The 14,440-nt window shown below is 41.5% G+C and overlaps 1 protein-coding gene across 5 annotated transcripts in view; it reads right to left on the bottom strand.

Moving 5' to 3' along the window:
- The window catches only part of SBF2 (SET binding factor 2), a 2,295,537-nt gene that overhangs the window by 306,813 nt on the left and 1,974,284 nt on the right, over window positions 1-14,440 (bottom strand). For all 5 annotated transcript variants that reach the window (XM_078680952.1, XM_078680953.1, XM_078680956.1 and 2 more), the window contains one exon: window positions 12,525-12,710. In XM_078680952.1, coding sequence (XP_078537078.1) covers window positions 12,525-12,710 — 186 coding nt within the window. The remainder of the gene's footprint in view (window positions 1-12,524; window positions 12,711-14,440) is intronic.

Genomic DNA, 14,440 nt, shown 5'->3' with positions numbered 1-14,440 from the left:
TTTCCTAGGTTTCCTCATAGATTTGGTCCAAAAGATCCTAATGCTCCCTCACACAAAGCTATCCTCAATCAGGGAAAAACTGAGATGCACAGTGAAAAAAGAGTTTGTCTCCCTTCGGTACAGACACTGAAGGCGGCTCACCTAAGGAATGGGCTACCATATCTGGCTCTGATTCGGCTCTCAAGGGAAGCAAGGACGGAGATGCAATGGTGGCTAGACCACACAACGACCTGGAACACCAGAGCCATCTTTGGGTCGGTGCCAGATGCCATAATCGCGTCGGATGCCAGTCCGCAGGCTGGGGCGCACAATGTGGGGAAGGTGCCACAGAGGCAATTGGTCAGACCACAAGAGAGGGTTGCACATCAACTGCTTAGAGTTGCTTGCAGGCTCCTCTGCAGTTCAGGTATTAACAAGGGACAAGGTATCATGCTCCATCCTCTTGAAAGTCTCAGCGATGGGGTACATCAATCACCTCAGAGGCACACAGTCCAGGGCACTGGCAGAGCTCGCAAAGAGTTCCTGGAATTACTGTTTAGACAGGGAGATAGCAGTCAGAGCAGAAGGCCTCCTGGGAAAACTGAATTACATCGCAGACTGGAATTGCCATCAGCTAAAGAAATTCAAGGCATGGAAGTTGGACCCGGCCTTGTTCAGAATGATTATGGAAAGATGAGACCCTTGCAACGTGGATCTTTTTGCATCATGTCAGCTCCCTTGCTTCTTCAGCTGGTGCGTGGACCCTTTAGGAGTAGTAACGAATGCCTTCGAGCATGCCTGGAGTCAAATTTGGAGGTATGCATTTCCCTCATTCACAATGATTACCAGAGTGACAGCGCAGGTTCGGCTGCATAGAGCATCACTTATACTGGTGACGCTGGTTGGGAGATCTTAACCATGGTTTCCAGTTCTTCTAGAACATTCTATATATTTTCAAATCCGACTTCCCCAGAGCGTATTGATATTGAAAGATGTCTGGGCAACTAGTACCCGCTCCTGCTGGACAGGTTGTTTCACCTCGTGGTGTGGAGGATTACCGCGGACGATGGAATCCCCCGGGACTTTTGAGACATGCTTCGGATGCCACCAGGAGAGCGTGTGCCGATCCCACCCCACACAATATGCCACCTAGCGCAGATGGTCACTTTGGTGCTAGGGAAAGAATCGGGATAAGGGCAGACTCAGTGCATATCCTAAACTTCTTGCCCGAACTTTTTCAGAAGGGTCTAGTGTACCAAACAATTAATACAGCTAGGTCCGAAATTCCAGCCGTGCACGACCAATGGGTATGGGTTCTGGTGGGGGAGCACACATCAGTGTACAAATCATTGAGAGGAGTGGGGCTCTCTAATTCCCCACAATATAGATATTCAGAACTACTGGATGTCTGGTATGACACCTTTTTCAGTCTTGGCAAGAGAATGTAAACCTATCCAGGAAAGAACGTACAGGTAAGCTGGATATGCTTCTTTGTTTGAAATCTTGCAAACGCATCTCAGATGTGAGTGTATTGGATTTGACTTCTGGGATATTGTCCCCAGAAGGGGTCACATTCATGGTGTCTTGGAGAACAAAGACTAGCATTGATATATTCCATTACCCAGCATTTCCAGATCATCCTAAACTCTGCATCCTGCCCTGTATTAAAGCATATGACGAGCTCACAAAGGAATGCAGACCGGCAAGCATTGACCAGTTTTTAGTTTTTCTAAAGAAGGCTTTCAAACCAGTTTCCTTCCACATGATAGCAAGGTTGGTCCGCTGGGTGATGTCGGAAGTGGGCATAAATACCTCAGCTTTTGGGGTTCATTCGGCAAGAGGGGCCATGGTCTCTAAGACTTTTGCAGTGGGAACACTAGTGGCAAGTTAGCTTTGAACAAGCATAACCTCAAACCTCCGATCTTAGAATGAAAATGTCCTAGCTAACGTGAAGGAAAGTTTCAATCCTATCAAGGGCACAAGGTGAAGATTAGCACCCAATCATGCCTAAGGAGTACCAGGTTTATCTCCCCCCTGGATTCATGATCCTACACTGGAGTTGGGATGAGTAGGTCTTCCTTCAGAATTCTGATATATGGTTATATATTGTTTTTTGAGGTACAGCTTAATTTATGATGTTAAGAGTTGCGATTAACTGCTTTCGGCCATATGGATGCTTTTTTTTTCTTTCACCAGGTAATGATCAGAAGTCAGAGTTACTTACCTTCAACAAAGCTATATCTGGTAGAGACACAGTCTAGCCGCAGATTCCTTTAATTTCAATTCTCCCCAGGCACCAGCCTAGATCCAGAAAGGTTTCAGCAGTACCTCTGCGCACCAGGGGACAGCGTCATATAGACAACAAGGGAAAGGAGGTGGACTTGCTATAGTCTACAAAGACAAACTTACCTGCAGAATTGAAGACTGTGATATATCAGACTCAGAAAGTGTCCGCTTCAGTATTCAAATAACGCCTAACAATTCTATCTCAGGACTCCTTATTTATCGCCCGCCGGGCTGTATAAGACAGTTTACAGGATCTTTACTGGACACTACTATAGCTGCAGCTGCTTTATCATCTAATGTTCTGATTCTAGGAGACTTGAATCTACATTTTGATGACCCGATTGATAAAGTTGCCACAGATCTCTGTTCTGATCTTAAATCTTTCAAGCTGAAGCTCATAAATAAAGAGGCAACTCATGTTAAAGGTCACCTTCTAGACCCTATATTCTCAAATAGTAGTCAGCTTAATACTAGCCCCCACTTCCTGTACCATGGTCTGATCATTTCCTGGTACCATTCTTCTGGAAAACCTGTACAGAGGTCAGACGTGCAGCAATACCGCACACTCTAGAGAGAGCTTGGCCCAAGCTATCCCTGGAAAAGCTGACTCTAGCACTTGAACAAACTGCCCCTTCAACACAACCAGACCCACTGGTGGCAGATATAAGCTTTCGTAATTGGCTTAACAACTCCCTGGATGCGGTACTACCTCTTAAAAGAGTCACAAAGAAAAGTAGCACTTTTAAATCACCGTGGTACACTGCAGAGCTTAGAGATCTCAGAAAGATCTGCAAAAAACTGGAACGCAGATGGAGGAAAGACTGGGCGGTTAATAACAAAGCAGCCTATCGATCTGCCCTGAGACTCTACAAAACCTCTCTGCAAAAAGCTCAGGTGGCTTTTTTTGAAAATAAAATTAATTTGTCATCCAATTCCTCGAAAGACACTTTTAAAATAGTTAAACAACTACTTAAGGTCCCTTCTCCAGTAAGCACCCAGGAATGCACAGAAGTAAGATGTAATCAGCTAGCGGATTTCTTTGATTCTAAGATACAAGGAATCCTTGATAGTCTACCACAGAATGTCTCTATTCCTTATGGTGACACTTACCTGGCACCTACTCCTGGCCCCTTGTTGGACTCATTTAGTTGTATTACCAGGGATGACTTTTGTAAAGCCCTATCTTCCTTGAAAAGTGGCTCTCCGTCTGATCCTGCGCCCATGTATATCCTTAAGCGGATTGCAGACACTATTGCCCCATTAGCAACAGAGCTTCTAAACGCCTCATTTACCTGCGGGGTTGTACCACCTAGTTGGAAACAGGCCAGGGTCAAAACCCTTTTCAAAAAACCGGGGCTTGATTCGTCGGACCTGGCCAATTTCCGTCCGATCTCGTTGCTACCTGGCCTGGGCAAAATCGCTGAAAAAATGGTTAACCAGCAGCTTTCTGGGTTCCTCGAAAACAATGGGCTGCTGAGTAACTCCAAAACGGGTTTTCGCCCCCGGGGCAGGGCACTGATACAGCCCTGATAGTGGTGGCGGAGGAGGCAAGGTGTATCTTAGATTCAGGAGGATCCACTGTTGTGATCCTCCTGGATCTAAGTGCAGCGTTTGATACGGTGGACCATGAAATATTAACTCACCGTCTCGCCAGATTGGGCGTAACAGGAATGGCCCTGAATAATCGATCGTTTAGGATCTGGGAAGGCGGTGCACTGTCTAAATCTACCCCCCTCCAGTGTGGAGTCCTTCAGGGCTCTTCTTTGAGCCCTACTTTGTTTAACATATATATGGCCCCACTGGAGGAGGTGGTGGCTCCCTTTGGGATCAAAACAGTCACCTATGCGGACGACAACCAATTAGTCGTCTCGCTAACCCAACAAGAGGGATGTCTGGACAATCTCTCTGCCTGCCTTGCCGGAATATTCTCCTGGATGACTAGCTCGCGGCTCAAACTAAATGGAGCAAAAACGGAGATCATGCTCCTGGGCCATCACTTTACATCTCTCCCCAAAGCCTCCTGGCCCTCCTGTTTGGGTGAGTTGCCCGCACCGAAAGACAAAATTAAAAGCTTGGGGGTGTGGTTTGAGCCCGACCTAACCTTTAGGACGCAAGCACAGAAAGTGGCAGGCATTTGCTTTGGCCTGCTTCGAGCAGTGCGGAAAGTTCTTCCACTTTTGCCTCCCCAGTCCAGGAAATTACTGATCCAGGGGTTAATATTATGCAGATTGGATTATAGTAACGCCCTGTTTTTAGCAGCTCCTGAAGCTACGATCAATATCCTTCAACGGGTGCAAAACGCAGCAGCCAGGATGCTCCCGGGTGCCTCAAGAAGATCTTCGGCCAGACCGGTCTTGAGAACACTTCACTGGCTGCCAATACGCGAAAGAGTTATCTTCAAATCGCTATGTATCACCCATAAGGCTCTTCAGGGTAAAGGACCCCCGGTTCTCAGGAGCCTGATTTGCCCCTATAAATCTGCCCGGGCTCTCCGGTCGGACTTCGGAAACTTGGCCAAGGTTCCCAGAGTTAGGAAGGCACGCACAGGGGGACGCCGTTTTACGGTAAATGCGGCAAAAAATTGGAATTCTCTCCCCAGTCGGATCCGTACCGAACCCTGTTATCTTAAGTTTCGAAAGTCCCTTAAAACTTTTCTTTTTCCCAAGGACCCCTAAGTAACGGTACCCTCCTCAGTTTGTTTTTTGTTCTATTTTTGTTAGCACTGGGACGCTCTTCGGCAGCCATGCGCTTTATAAATCAAATTTCATTTAATTTAATTTCATTCATATGGCTCCGCAGTGACGTTGTCTCCGGATATGACATCAGTGGGACCATATAAGTCCCCTCCGACACGCGAACGTCAGTTTCTTCTGTGAAATTTTCCGCGCATTAATAAAGAAGAAACAAATGGTATATGAATACCAGACATGAATTTTAAAGAAACTCCCCAATAAAATCAATGAAAACACAGGGCTACATGCAACTCTACGTCCTGGTGGATAACCCCCATATGATAGAAGAGACCATACAATCTATAGACCATTCACCAATGGTAATGAATGGCATGGCAATAGCCAACCAGAACCCTCAACAACAACACCAGGTTGTTTGTTAAATCACACCATTAAGTGATACATTGACAGTACCAATGTCAAGGTATTATGATACCAAGAAGACTTTCATAGAAAGAACAAATAAATGCATGCTGCTCACTGGTGTGTTAACCAGAGTGAAAGAGAGAAACACCCCCGCTCTACCAACCACACACATTTGTAAATGGATGTTATTGCAGCATCTAAACAAAAGCTAAGTGGCCAGGTCAAGCGAGTTGTTTAGCCCCAACATAGATTGAGACAGTAATCACTGGTATATAAACCCAGTACTGAACGGGTATAACCCGTACCGCTAAGGTCATTCGAAAAGCAGAGAGGATGGGCACGGCGTTAAGGAATCTGCAGCTACTCGGTGTCTCTACCAGATATAGCGTTACCAAAGGTAAGTAACTTTTACATCTGAAAGAGACATCTAGCCACAGATTCTTTAACTTTGAATTAAATACCATAGCTATACTCCACTGGAGGAGGGTCTGCAAACTAATCCTACAAAAGTTCTCAGAGAGAACTAGCCAGGCAAAACTAACAACCAATCAAATGTGTGTAGGAATTGCAAACCAAGAGCTGCAATTCTATGAGCTGTAATCTATGATCACTGTCACAGAACATATAAAATAAAAAAACAACCTTAGAGGTCTGAGAGAATCATCCCTTCAAGGAAAAAATGGTTGAAAACCCCTGAAGAACCATCTGTCGGATGGCAGACATTAACCACTGTCCCCCAAAGGGGTAAGAAAACTCGGAGACCAAAAAGGGTCAAATGCATGATAAAAGTTATATATTCTGCATTGTTCATAACAATAAAGAATCAGAAAAAGAACTGTCCTGACAAAATCCCAAAACAGCACTTTCAGAACTCATTTCCCCAAGGAAAAAATGAACGACAACACCTCCTTGGTAAAAAATAATTTAATTTAGAGAAAATGAATATTCATATTCATCTTATGCACCAATTGTATAACATTCTGCCACAAAGATTGATATATATAGACAAAAATATATAAACAAATATAAATGTGTCACCAGATACTCAGATTGACTCGTCAATGCACAGAATTTCACTGGCCAATGACTACTGCCAGTACGCAAGAACGTATTGCTTGCCTCCGTACTGCCCTCAGTGCCATAGTCCAACAGACTGAACACAATTTCGAGCTTTGAATAAGCTCAAACACCAAGACAAAAGAGAAAAGAGAATCATCCGCATCTTTCATTAAAACATTTTTCTTTTCTCCTTTTAAACAAAAAATTGCGTAACATATATAATACAGTCATGTATACACTGTATACATAAGAACTAACTAGAACTGTGAAACCAGTTCCAAAAAGCGCTTTTCAAAACAATTGGAAAAGGTAACACATAAAAGTGCATTTCCAAAATATCTTATAAAATAAATCCTTGTCAACAACAGGCACACACGACATCTGTGATGCAAGACAATATATGAAACACGGTAGCACATTATATCATGTATACACCTTATAAGAAAAAAACACTCTGAAATGAGAGGATCGGCTAGATTATAAGAGAAAAATGGGGTACTACGTCACCAATATAAACTGTAGGTGACTTACCATAAGAAAATGTTGTCTGTCAAATGATAGCCTAAAGAATTGACACCACAAGAAAAAACGGTAATGACTTCTCAAGAGATGAGAAATGCTGAAAAGTAATAAGTACAACGTCTCCAGAAGACAGGAAATGTGGTTCAGACAGAACCACGTACATCAAGAACATCATAGGAAAACGAAAAGCCTATATTAAAGTAGTCGCCAAGACTTTCATGGATAATTGCCAATCAAATATGCATTGGTCTTGAGACAAGTTGGATCAACCCGCGCATCACAAACCTTTGGCTGCCAATTTACCGCACCACAAAGTGAAGCAGGGATAGGGATTGCCTGCATTTGAGGAAATATTCATGTCTAAACTACCCTAAAAGAAGCACTCACAAGCAAATAGCAACCAAAAGAATGCAAAGTATATACTCAGAAGTAGAGCAACGCTCCAACTTGCTCAATCTCTTTAAAGAATTGAAGCACTCATAATAAATACGTAGTCCACTCAAGAAGAAAAAACAAACTGCACTGAATACACTAATTAAGAAAAAACACAGAAGTGTGTAAAGGTAACAGAACACCCCACAAGGGTATCACAAGAGGAAAAGAGAGTCTATTAGCTCACTATCCTAGTCCTTAAGAGAACATAAAATGAAGTCCAAGAAGGAATAAGCTGTATATCAGAGAGATATATAGTATAGAAATAGACTAAAAAAGTACTTCTGAAGAGCTATACAATAGCAAGCCAATACTCCACGTACAGTAAGTCACATACCCAATAAGAGGTATTACCTCTTGAGACTAAGCTCTTCATCAGAGTAAAAAGAAAGAATAAACCAGCTACACAGCTGTAACTACCATCCGAAGAGTAAACAAGTCAAATCCGGAGACAAATCTTCTCATTATATGAAAAAGGATATGGATATATGGAAAAAGTAGTGATTAACACTACAACACCACAAAACATAGCAGAGGGAGGAAATAATCCTTCAACATAAGAACCACAGCCGTGGATACACACGACAAGCAAAAAAAACTAATAGCGTCCAATTACAAATGGCCAGCAATGAGGCGTTGCACAGCAGAATCATCATGGCTGTGAAATAAACAGACTCCATCAAAGGGCAAGTTATTCAAGCTCTCCCGAACATTATCAGGAAATCTCGACTCACACACCCAAGCGTGTCTACAGAGAGTAATTGATTGAGCCATAACTCTGCCAATGGAATCTGTTGTGTCCATCACCGACTTAATATTAAACTTTGTCATCTAACGGCCATCCTGCACAATCTAAGAGAGTTCAGCCCTGAACCCTTCAGGGAAGGAAGGAGGTGTTCAACAAAGTACCACAAAGCATAGGAAGCCCTTCCCAAGACACAAGATGTGTTAACAACCTTAAGGCCCAACTAGTCGACGCAAAGATATTCCGGCCACACATCTCTAACCACCTAGACTCTCTTACCTTGTGGAAGAAAGGAGAAACCTCCAAACTTGGCGAAGCTGTTGCAGTTTGCACAACAAACCCTTTAGGAGTAGGGTGTCGAGAAAGACAAGCAGGTTTGTCGGAGCAGGACGATGACGATGCGAAATGGCACGATCAACACATGTGACACCCTGATGAAGCAATAATGGATCAGATGACAAAGTCACAGACAGAAGCTGCAGTAGCCTCTGTCGCCTTTCGTGGCGGAGAAAGCAGATCATAATTAGGAGACGGTTGCAGACTAGTTTCTCCACCAAATGTTGCCAAAGAATCTCTTACCTGAGGCCGATCAAGACCAACCAAGTAGTCGATGTCACCAGTTTCTGCAGCGTCTTCTTGCAATACTGGAGAAATAGCAACATAACCAGCTTCAGTATCAATTTGGAAAGGAAAAGGTGCAGGAACTGCAGTAGTCGACGTTGTGTCGTCATCGTATCGACGTGCACCACGAATGGTGTATCCGGCATCGATCAGCGCCGTCGCGTCCAAAAACTCATTCGACACCACTGACGTCACAATGGTAAGCCACACCGGGCTGTGTCCTGACATCGGAATGACTCCAGGTATGGAGTCAAGGTCTGCGACCGGCATCAAGCACGAACCCGACGGCGTGCTCCGGATCACAGTCCGTTCAACCTCCTTGAGGCCCGAATGCACACAAGGGGAAGGTGTAGACCCAAAGAAGGATTACAGAGCCTGAAAATATGTCTGCATCTGGGTCATAGTTGCCTCGGCTCCAGGGAGGCTTGGGTCGACACCTGTGCTACATCCTCTGGTAAGGAACGTCACAACTTCACGAGGGCAGAAAACTGCTATGACCATGATCCCATCCAATGGAATTTCCACAACTTGGACGAACAACGCCCATGGGAACTACTCCTTGAAAGGCCCTGCGCAAGAACTTCAGAGCAGGAATGAGATCTACGTCACCTGGACTCCGATTGGGAGAGCCACGCTGGCAGCAACTTCATCCGCCTTTCCCGCAAGGTCGTGGTGCTCTCCTAAGCACCACATACAGATGGAATGCGGATCCATAGCTGACATCTGTCGAGTACAAGTCTTGCACGTCTTAAAACCCAAAGGCATAGGCACACTGTTCTCAGACGCAAAAAAGCGTCAAAGTAGGCCAAAAACAGAAGGCCTGAGAAACCGCTTCTCCGGATCCACATTGCAGCGCAGAAAAGAAGAAACTGATGTCCGTGCGCCAGAGGGGACTTATATGGCCCCGCTGTCGTCATATCCGGAGACAACATCTCCGCGGACCCATAGGACGACTACCCCAAAGTCCGGATTCAGATGAATTACAAGAATTATCCTCTGTTGTCAGTTATACTCCTGATATCCATCTTCTTCATTCCAGGCAGGTAATGATTTAGACTCACGTAATGATATCACCATTAAGATGAAGCATGGGTATAGGATCTCATCATCATTATAAATATCTCTCCCTTTTCATAGAGTCTATACGATTATCCTACCTTACCAAGCTTACTTCAGGGCAGTAGCCTCTGACTTTCAACACCTATTTATCGTCCTTCAAATTAATTTAATCTGCATTTCCTGGTTCATGATATCAACCTATACAGATGTCTTCATTATCTGATATTGATACATGTCTCTGCATTTGGATCTATGACCGTGATCACTTTAAATTCATTGCAGTCAACCTACTGCATTCAGCCAATTTCATCAAGTCTTGCCACATTCTTTGTGTGCCATACATTATAGGTATGTGTTTGCCTTGTTTGATCTAGCAGTACACAATCCACTTTCCATTTGAGAACTGGTTGAATCTATATTAAGATACTTCTAGATGGCATTTTAATAATGCACATGAAGTTATTGCTTGGTCTATCATCCTAAAACTGTCCAGCATGCCTCATTACTTTCTACTTTCGGGCCACATGGATTTGTTAAAGTAGCTACGTATTCACAGATTGTTTGCATGTTGGGTAACATTTTCTCTTTTTCACGTCGTCCTTTCACTGATGCATGAAAATCTCAAAATTCTTGGGTCTATGGACTTTCAGTACTTTCTCGGTATCACTAGTAGCGACAACTTCTTGTTTGTAATTTGTCTTCTTGACAATAACATTTTATTTTATTTTTTTCAAATCGCGGGCATGAAATATCTAGTTTTCTTATGTTGTCCCATATTTTATTCAGTGATTACTGTGATGAAGTCCTGATGAAGGCTTTTCCGAAACACGCGTAGTATGTCAACAAACCGCCAGTCTCTTCACAACATTTCGACATTATATTATGAATAATCAATAACTGTGTATTTATTGATGTGATAAATAACCAGTTCACTTTGCATGTATGTATTATATATCACTGTATTTCTTGTATTCACTGAGAAGTATGACAACATATAAAACGTTTTAACAACATTCTAAAAAATGTTCATATATAAATAATATATTTATTCATATAGAAGACTTTGATACATATGAGAAAAAAATGATAAATACATTTTTTTTATATCAGGTATGGTAAAAATTGTTTGCTTTTTTTAAACAAATTGTCAATGTTTTGTATATGTTCTAGATTTTGGTGCCCACACAATTTGTAACATATCCTGCCCAGGTGTGTTTTTTCACATTTTGTATATTCCTTGTTATTGGCTATTTCACCCTATAAACAGGGGCCCAGGTATTCTTCCAGATACGGTTTCAGGCTGGTGCCTTGCGAGAAATCAAAGTTAAGGAATCTGCGACTAGATGTCTCTATCAGAGGCAAGATTTCCAATTAAAAAAATATGAATCTGGATTAGTTCGCACAAAGAAAGAGGAGGTGCATTTCCTTGAAGATGGCTTTATCTGGGCATGAGACGTCTGATTGATGAAGAATTAGTTTTTTTCTGCTCAAGCTGCTTGGACTCATGCGAGACTATGTCCTTTCGCAGTGTTGTGTTGATTTTTGGTTGGCTGCTGAGATAAATAAATGAAGAAAGAAAGCACAATTTTTGCCTCTTTGTCCTTAACAGAATTAAAACTTTCTTTCAAGTTAGATAGGAAATTTTCCATTATACGTCATTACAGACAACAATTTAGATATTTATGCACAAACAAAAATATAACAGCAAAAACTACTATTTCATAATGTGTTCTTTTATACAGAACATACATTTGCTGTACAGTTGCATACCCTCTCAGTCAACATTTCTACTGGCCTTCTGTTACCAATACAAAGGTGGGAGTATTGGTCTACGTATAATGCCACACACCTTTTTTTCCAGGGTTCGGATAACGGACTGCATTAAAGAACTATACATTGTTTCCAAGTTCAGTTGGCCGCAAAAATACAAAGAAAGTGTGTACACTTACATTACCTCTCAGTTCATTCAGAACATTAAACACTTTATTGTGAAGGTATCTAATGGCAGATTTATGGTGTTTTACCAATATTCCCTGGATATATCTCGAAACTAAATAAATTAGTTGTTCAGGCTTCTTTTGTAGGCTAGCAACAGCATTGTGTTGGCTCTCTTTAGGATGATAATTAATGCTCTCATTTTATTGACAGTAATGAAGTATCATGAAGTCATATGACAACTCAGCTTTCATCTTCATATCAACTCCTCACAGCACATTTACACGCTGAGCTTAAAGAGGGGCTTTGACTGTAACAATGCTAGGATAGCAGTCCCCAAAGATCAATATTAAGCAGAGATTTCTGATATCTGCAAGAGGGTCACTGTATGTTTTGGTGTTTATTTATGGGTTGAGATAAACTTTATGCCAAGACTGCAGTCCATTCCTGTTATATTTATTCTACGAGGCTGCCAAATTTCCAATGGATCCATTTTTACTCGAGATCATTACCCTTATTTTTATTGTGTGAATAGTAAGAATTTTATAAAGACAATATTTTTAGAATTAATCAAGCAAATGTATGCCCATATGTACCAACACATTTTCCTATAGGCACAACATGGGAAAAATTATTTGATACATCAAACCTGGTAGCACTTCACATGTGGAAACCATGGCAGGGTACAGGTTCTCCATTACATCTGGGTGTATCGGGCATGTTGGTTAACACTGGTGGATGGCAGGGTGCCATAAGGTAGACTAAAAGAAGGAATTGAGTATGTTTACCTGATGCACGCAGTCCAGGAATTGCAAGAACACTGGTGCAAAACCACTTCCCTGACTGTTAAGAGTTAGGTTACTGCGCAGACTGAACTTATGGCCAAACGATAACCACTCCTTCTCCATCAGAATCCGGAAACCTTCCAGGGTCCTGTAGAATGGATCTCCGAGGACTTGTGCTAGAGACACCACCTAGGAGAAAAAGCAGCACACCATCAGGGTTTCCATCCAAGCTGGAAAATACAATACCATTCAGTTGTGAAGAAAAGCACAAGCGTAATAATCACATCCAATACTCAGTGCAAGGATTTATAAAATCTGTCCCACAGATCAAAAGATCAAAAGAGAGGACTATAAGGCTGAAAAAAAAGACTAGGCCACTGGAAAAAATTCGGGATAAGTAATTCATACTTAAACGTTCTTTAAAAAGGGCACACAGTATCAATATTTAAACATTAACTCAGGTGACTTTAGTGAAGATCCTGCTAACTGGTTGGCTGAGCAGGAAAGAATAAAATATATTGAAAACTAACAACTGAAGACATTTTATTTTGTTGCAACTGGTTTTCATTGTTTATTCTAGATAGATCATGCATGCCATAGAACAGCACTGCACACAGCTTGAGGGCATAAGCCCTCTTCCCAAAAAATGTGGTCAGACATGACCCACGGGCTTCCAAACAAATGAGGAAAGGCTTACTTTAACCTTATCTTAGCCCTCAATGGCGCAGTCACTATTTTTGTACCATATAATTACACAGCACACACTATTGGTTTTGGAAAGAATGCAAAAAACAAAAAGCTTATTTAACTAGGGGTTGCCATTAAGGAATCGCCTACGTATAGCTCCAACCCACATTTAACTGAAAGGTGACTCTAACCACTTATAGCCTACACCTTATCTGGGGAAAATCCAGAATTTGAGCACTGCGTGTTCTAAGAGAATTACCTCTGATAACATTACCGAGTACATGTGGGTAATGAACTTAGCTATATACTTTAAATATAGAAGATTGATGTAAAGCACTTTCCACAGGATCATGTGTTTAATTTATAGTTGGTAATTAATGTTAATTATTTGATATTTATTTTGGGTAATTGTTTATTTTTGTGTGTGTTGTCTTTACTTTTAAAGGGGTAAGGGTGGGTATTAAATATATTTTAATTATTGTATTATTAGTTGTTAATAGTAATAGTTTTAAATGTAAAAATAAGTTTTAATTGTGTTTTATTATTTCATAGTTTAATTTAGGTGTGTGGTGTGGATATTATAGTGTTAAAGTGTGTTTAGTCCATTAATGTTAATTATTTGTTTTAATTAATAATATTTTTTAATTATTATGTTGATTATGGAAGTCAATTTAATTTAAAATGTTGACGTGTTTTGTTTTTAGTGTGGTGTTATAGAGTAGAAAATAAAATAAATACATTTATGTATTAATTCATTTTTTGTTTGTAAATATTTTCAAGAATTTTTTATTTTTTATTTATTCATTATTTAATTATTTTTTTGTCAAACATATTTTTATTGAACTTTTTCCAAAGTACATCTTAGATTAGTACCATCATGTCACCTCTCGCAGGGGGTGTTGCAGAATTCGACAAGGCTGTAATTGAATAGAGTTACACAGTGCCCAATATGAGCCCGACCCCGTTCTCAGTGATCTGCTTAAATGAAGGTTACAGTTTCTGACAACAATGGAGCTTGGGACAGATCTTTGTAATCATTAAGTGATAGCAAACAATTCAGCATGTGTCCCATCTTCTTTTGTGATGGTAAGTTTTCAAAGCCTTCCAATCGGAAGGTGCCACCGGGAGTAAGCAACAGTCATATAAACACAACCCCCAACTGGGAGGCAACATAAACAGAAGAAAAAGAAACCCCACCCCTACAATTGTGGGGGCAACATCCATACAGTGTA

Source organism: Lissotriton helveticus, chromosome 3_1 (assembly GCF_964261635.1).
Source record: "Lissotriton helveticus chromosome 3_1, aLisHel1.1, whole genome shotgun sequence".
Classification (NCBI taxonomy): Eukaryota; Metazoa; Chordata; class Amphibia; order Caudata; family Salamandridae; genus Lissotriton; species Lissotriton helveticus.
This window is presented reverse-complemented; position numbering and strand designations above follow the sequence as displayed.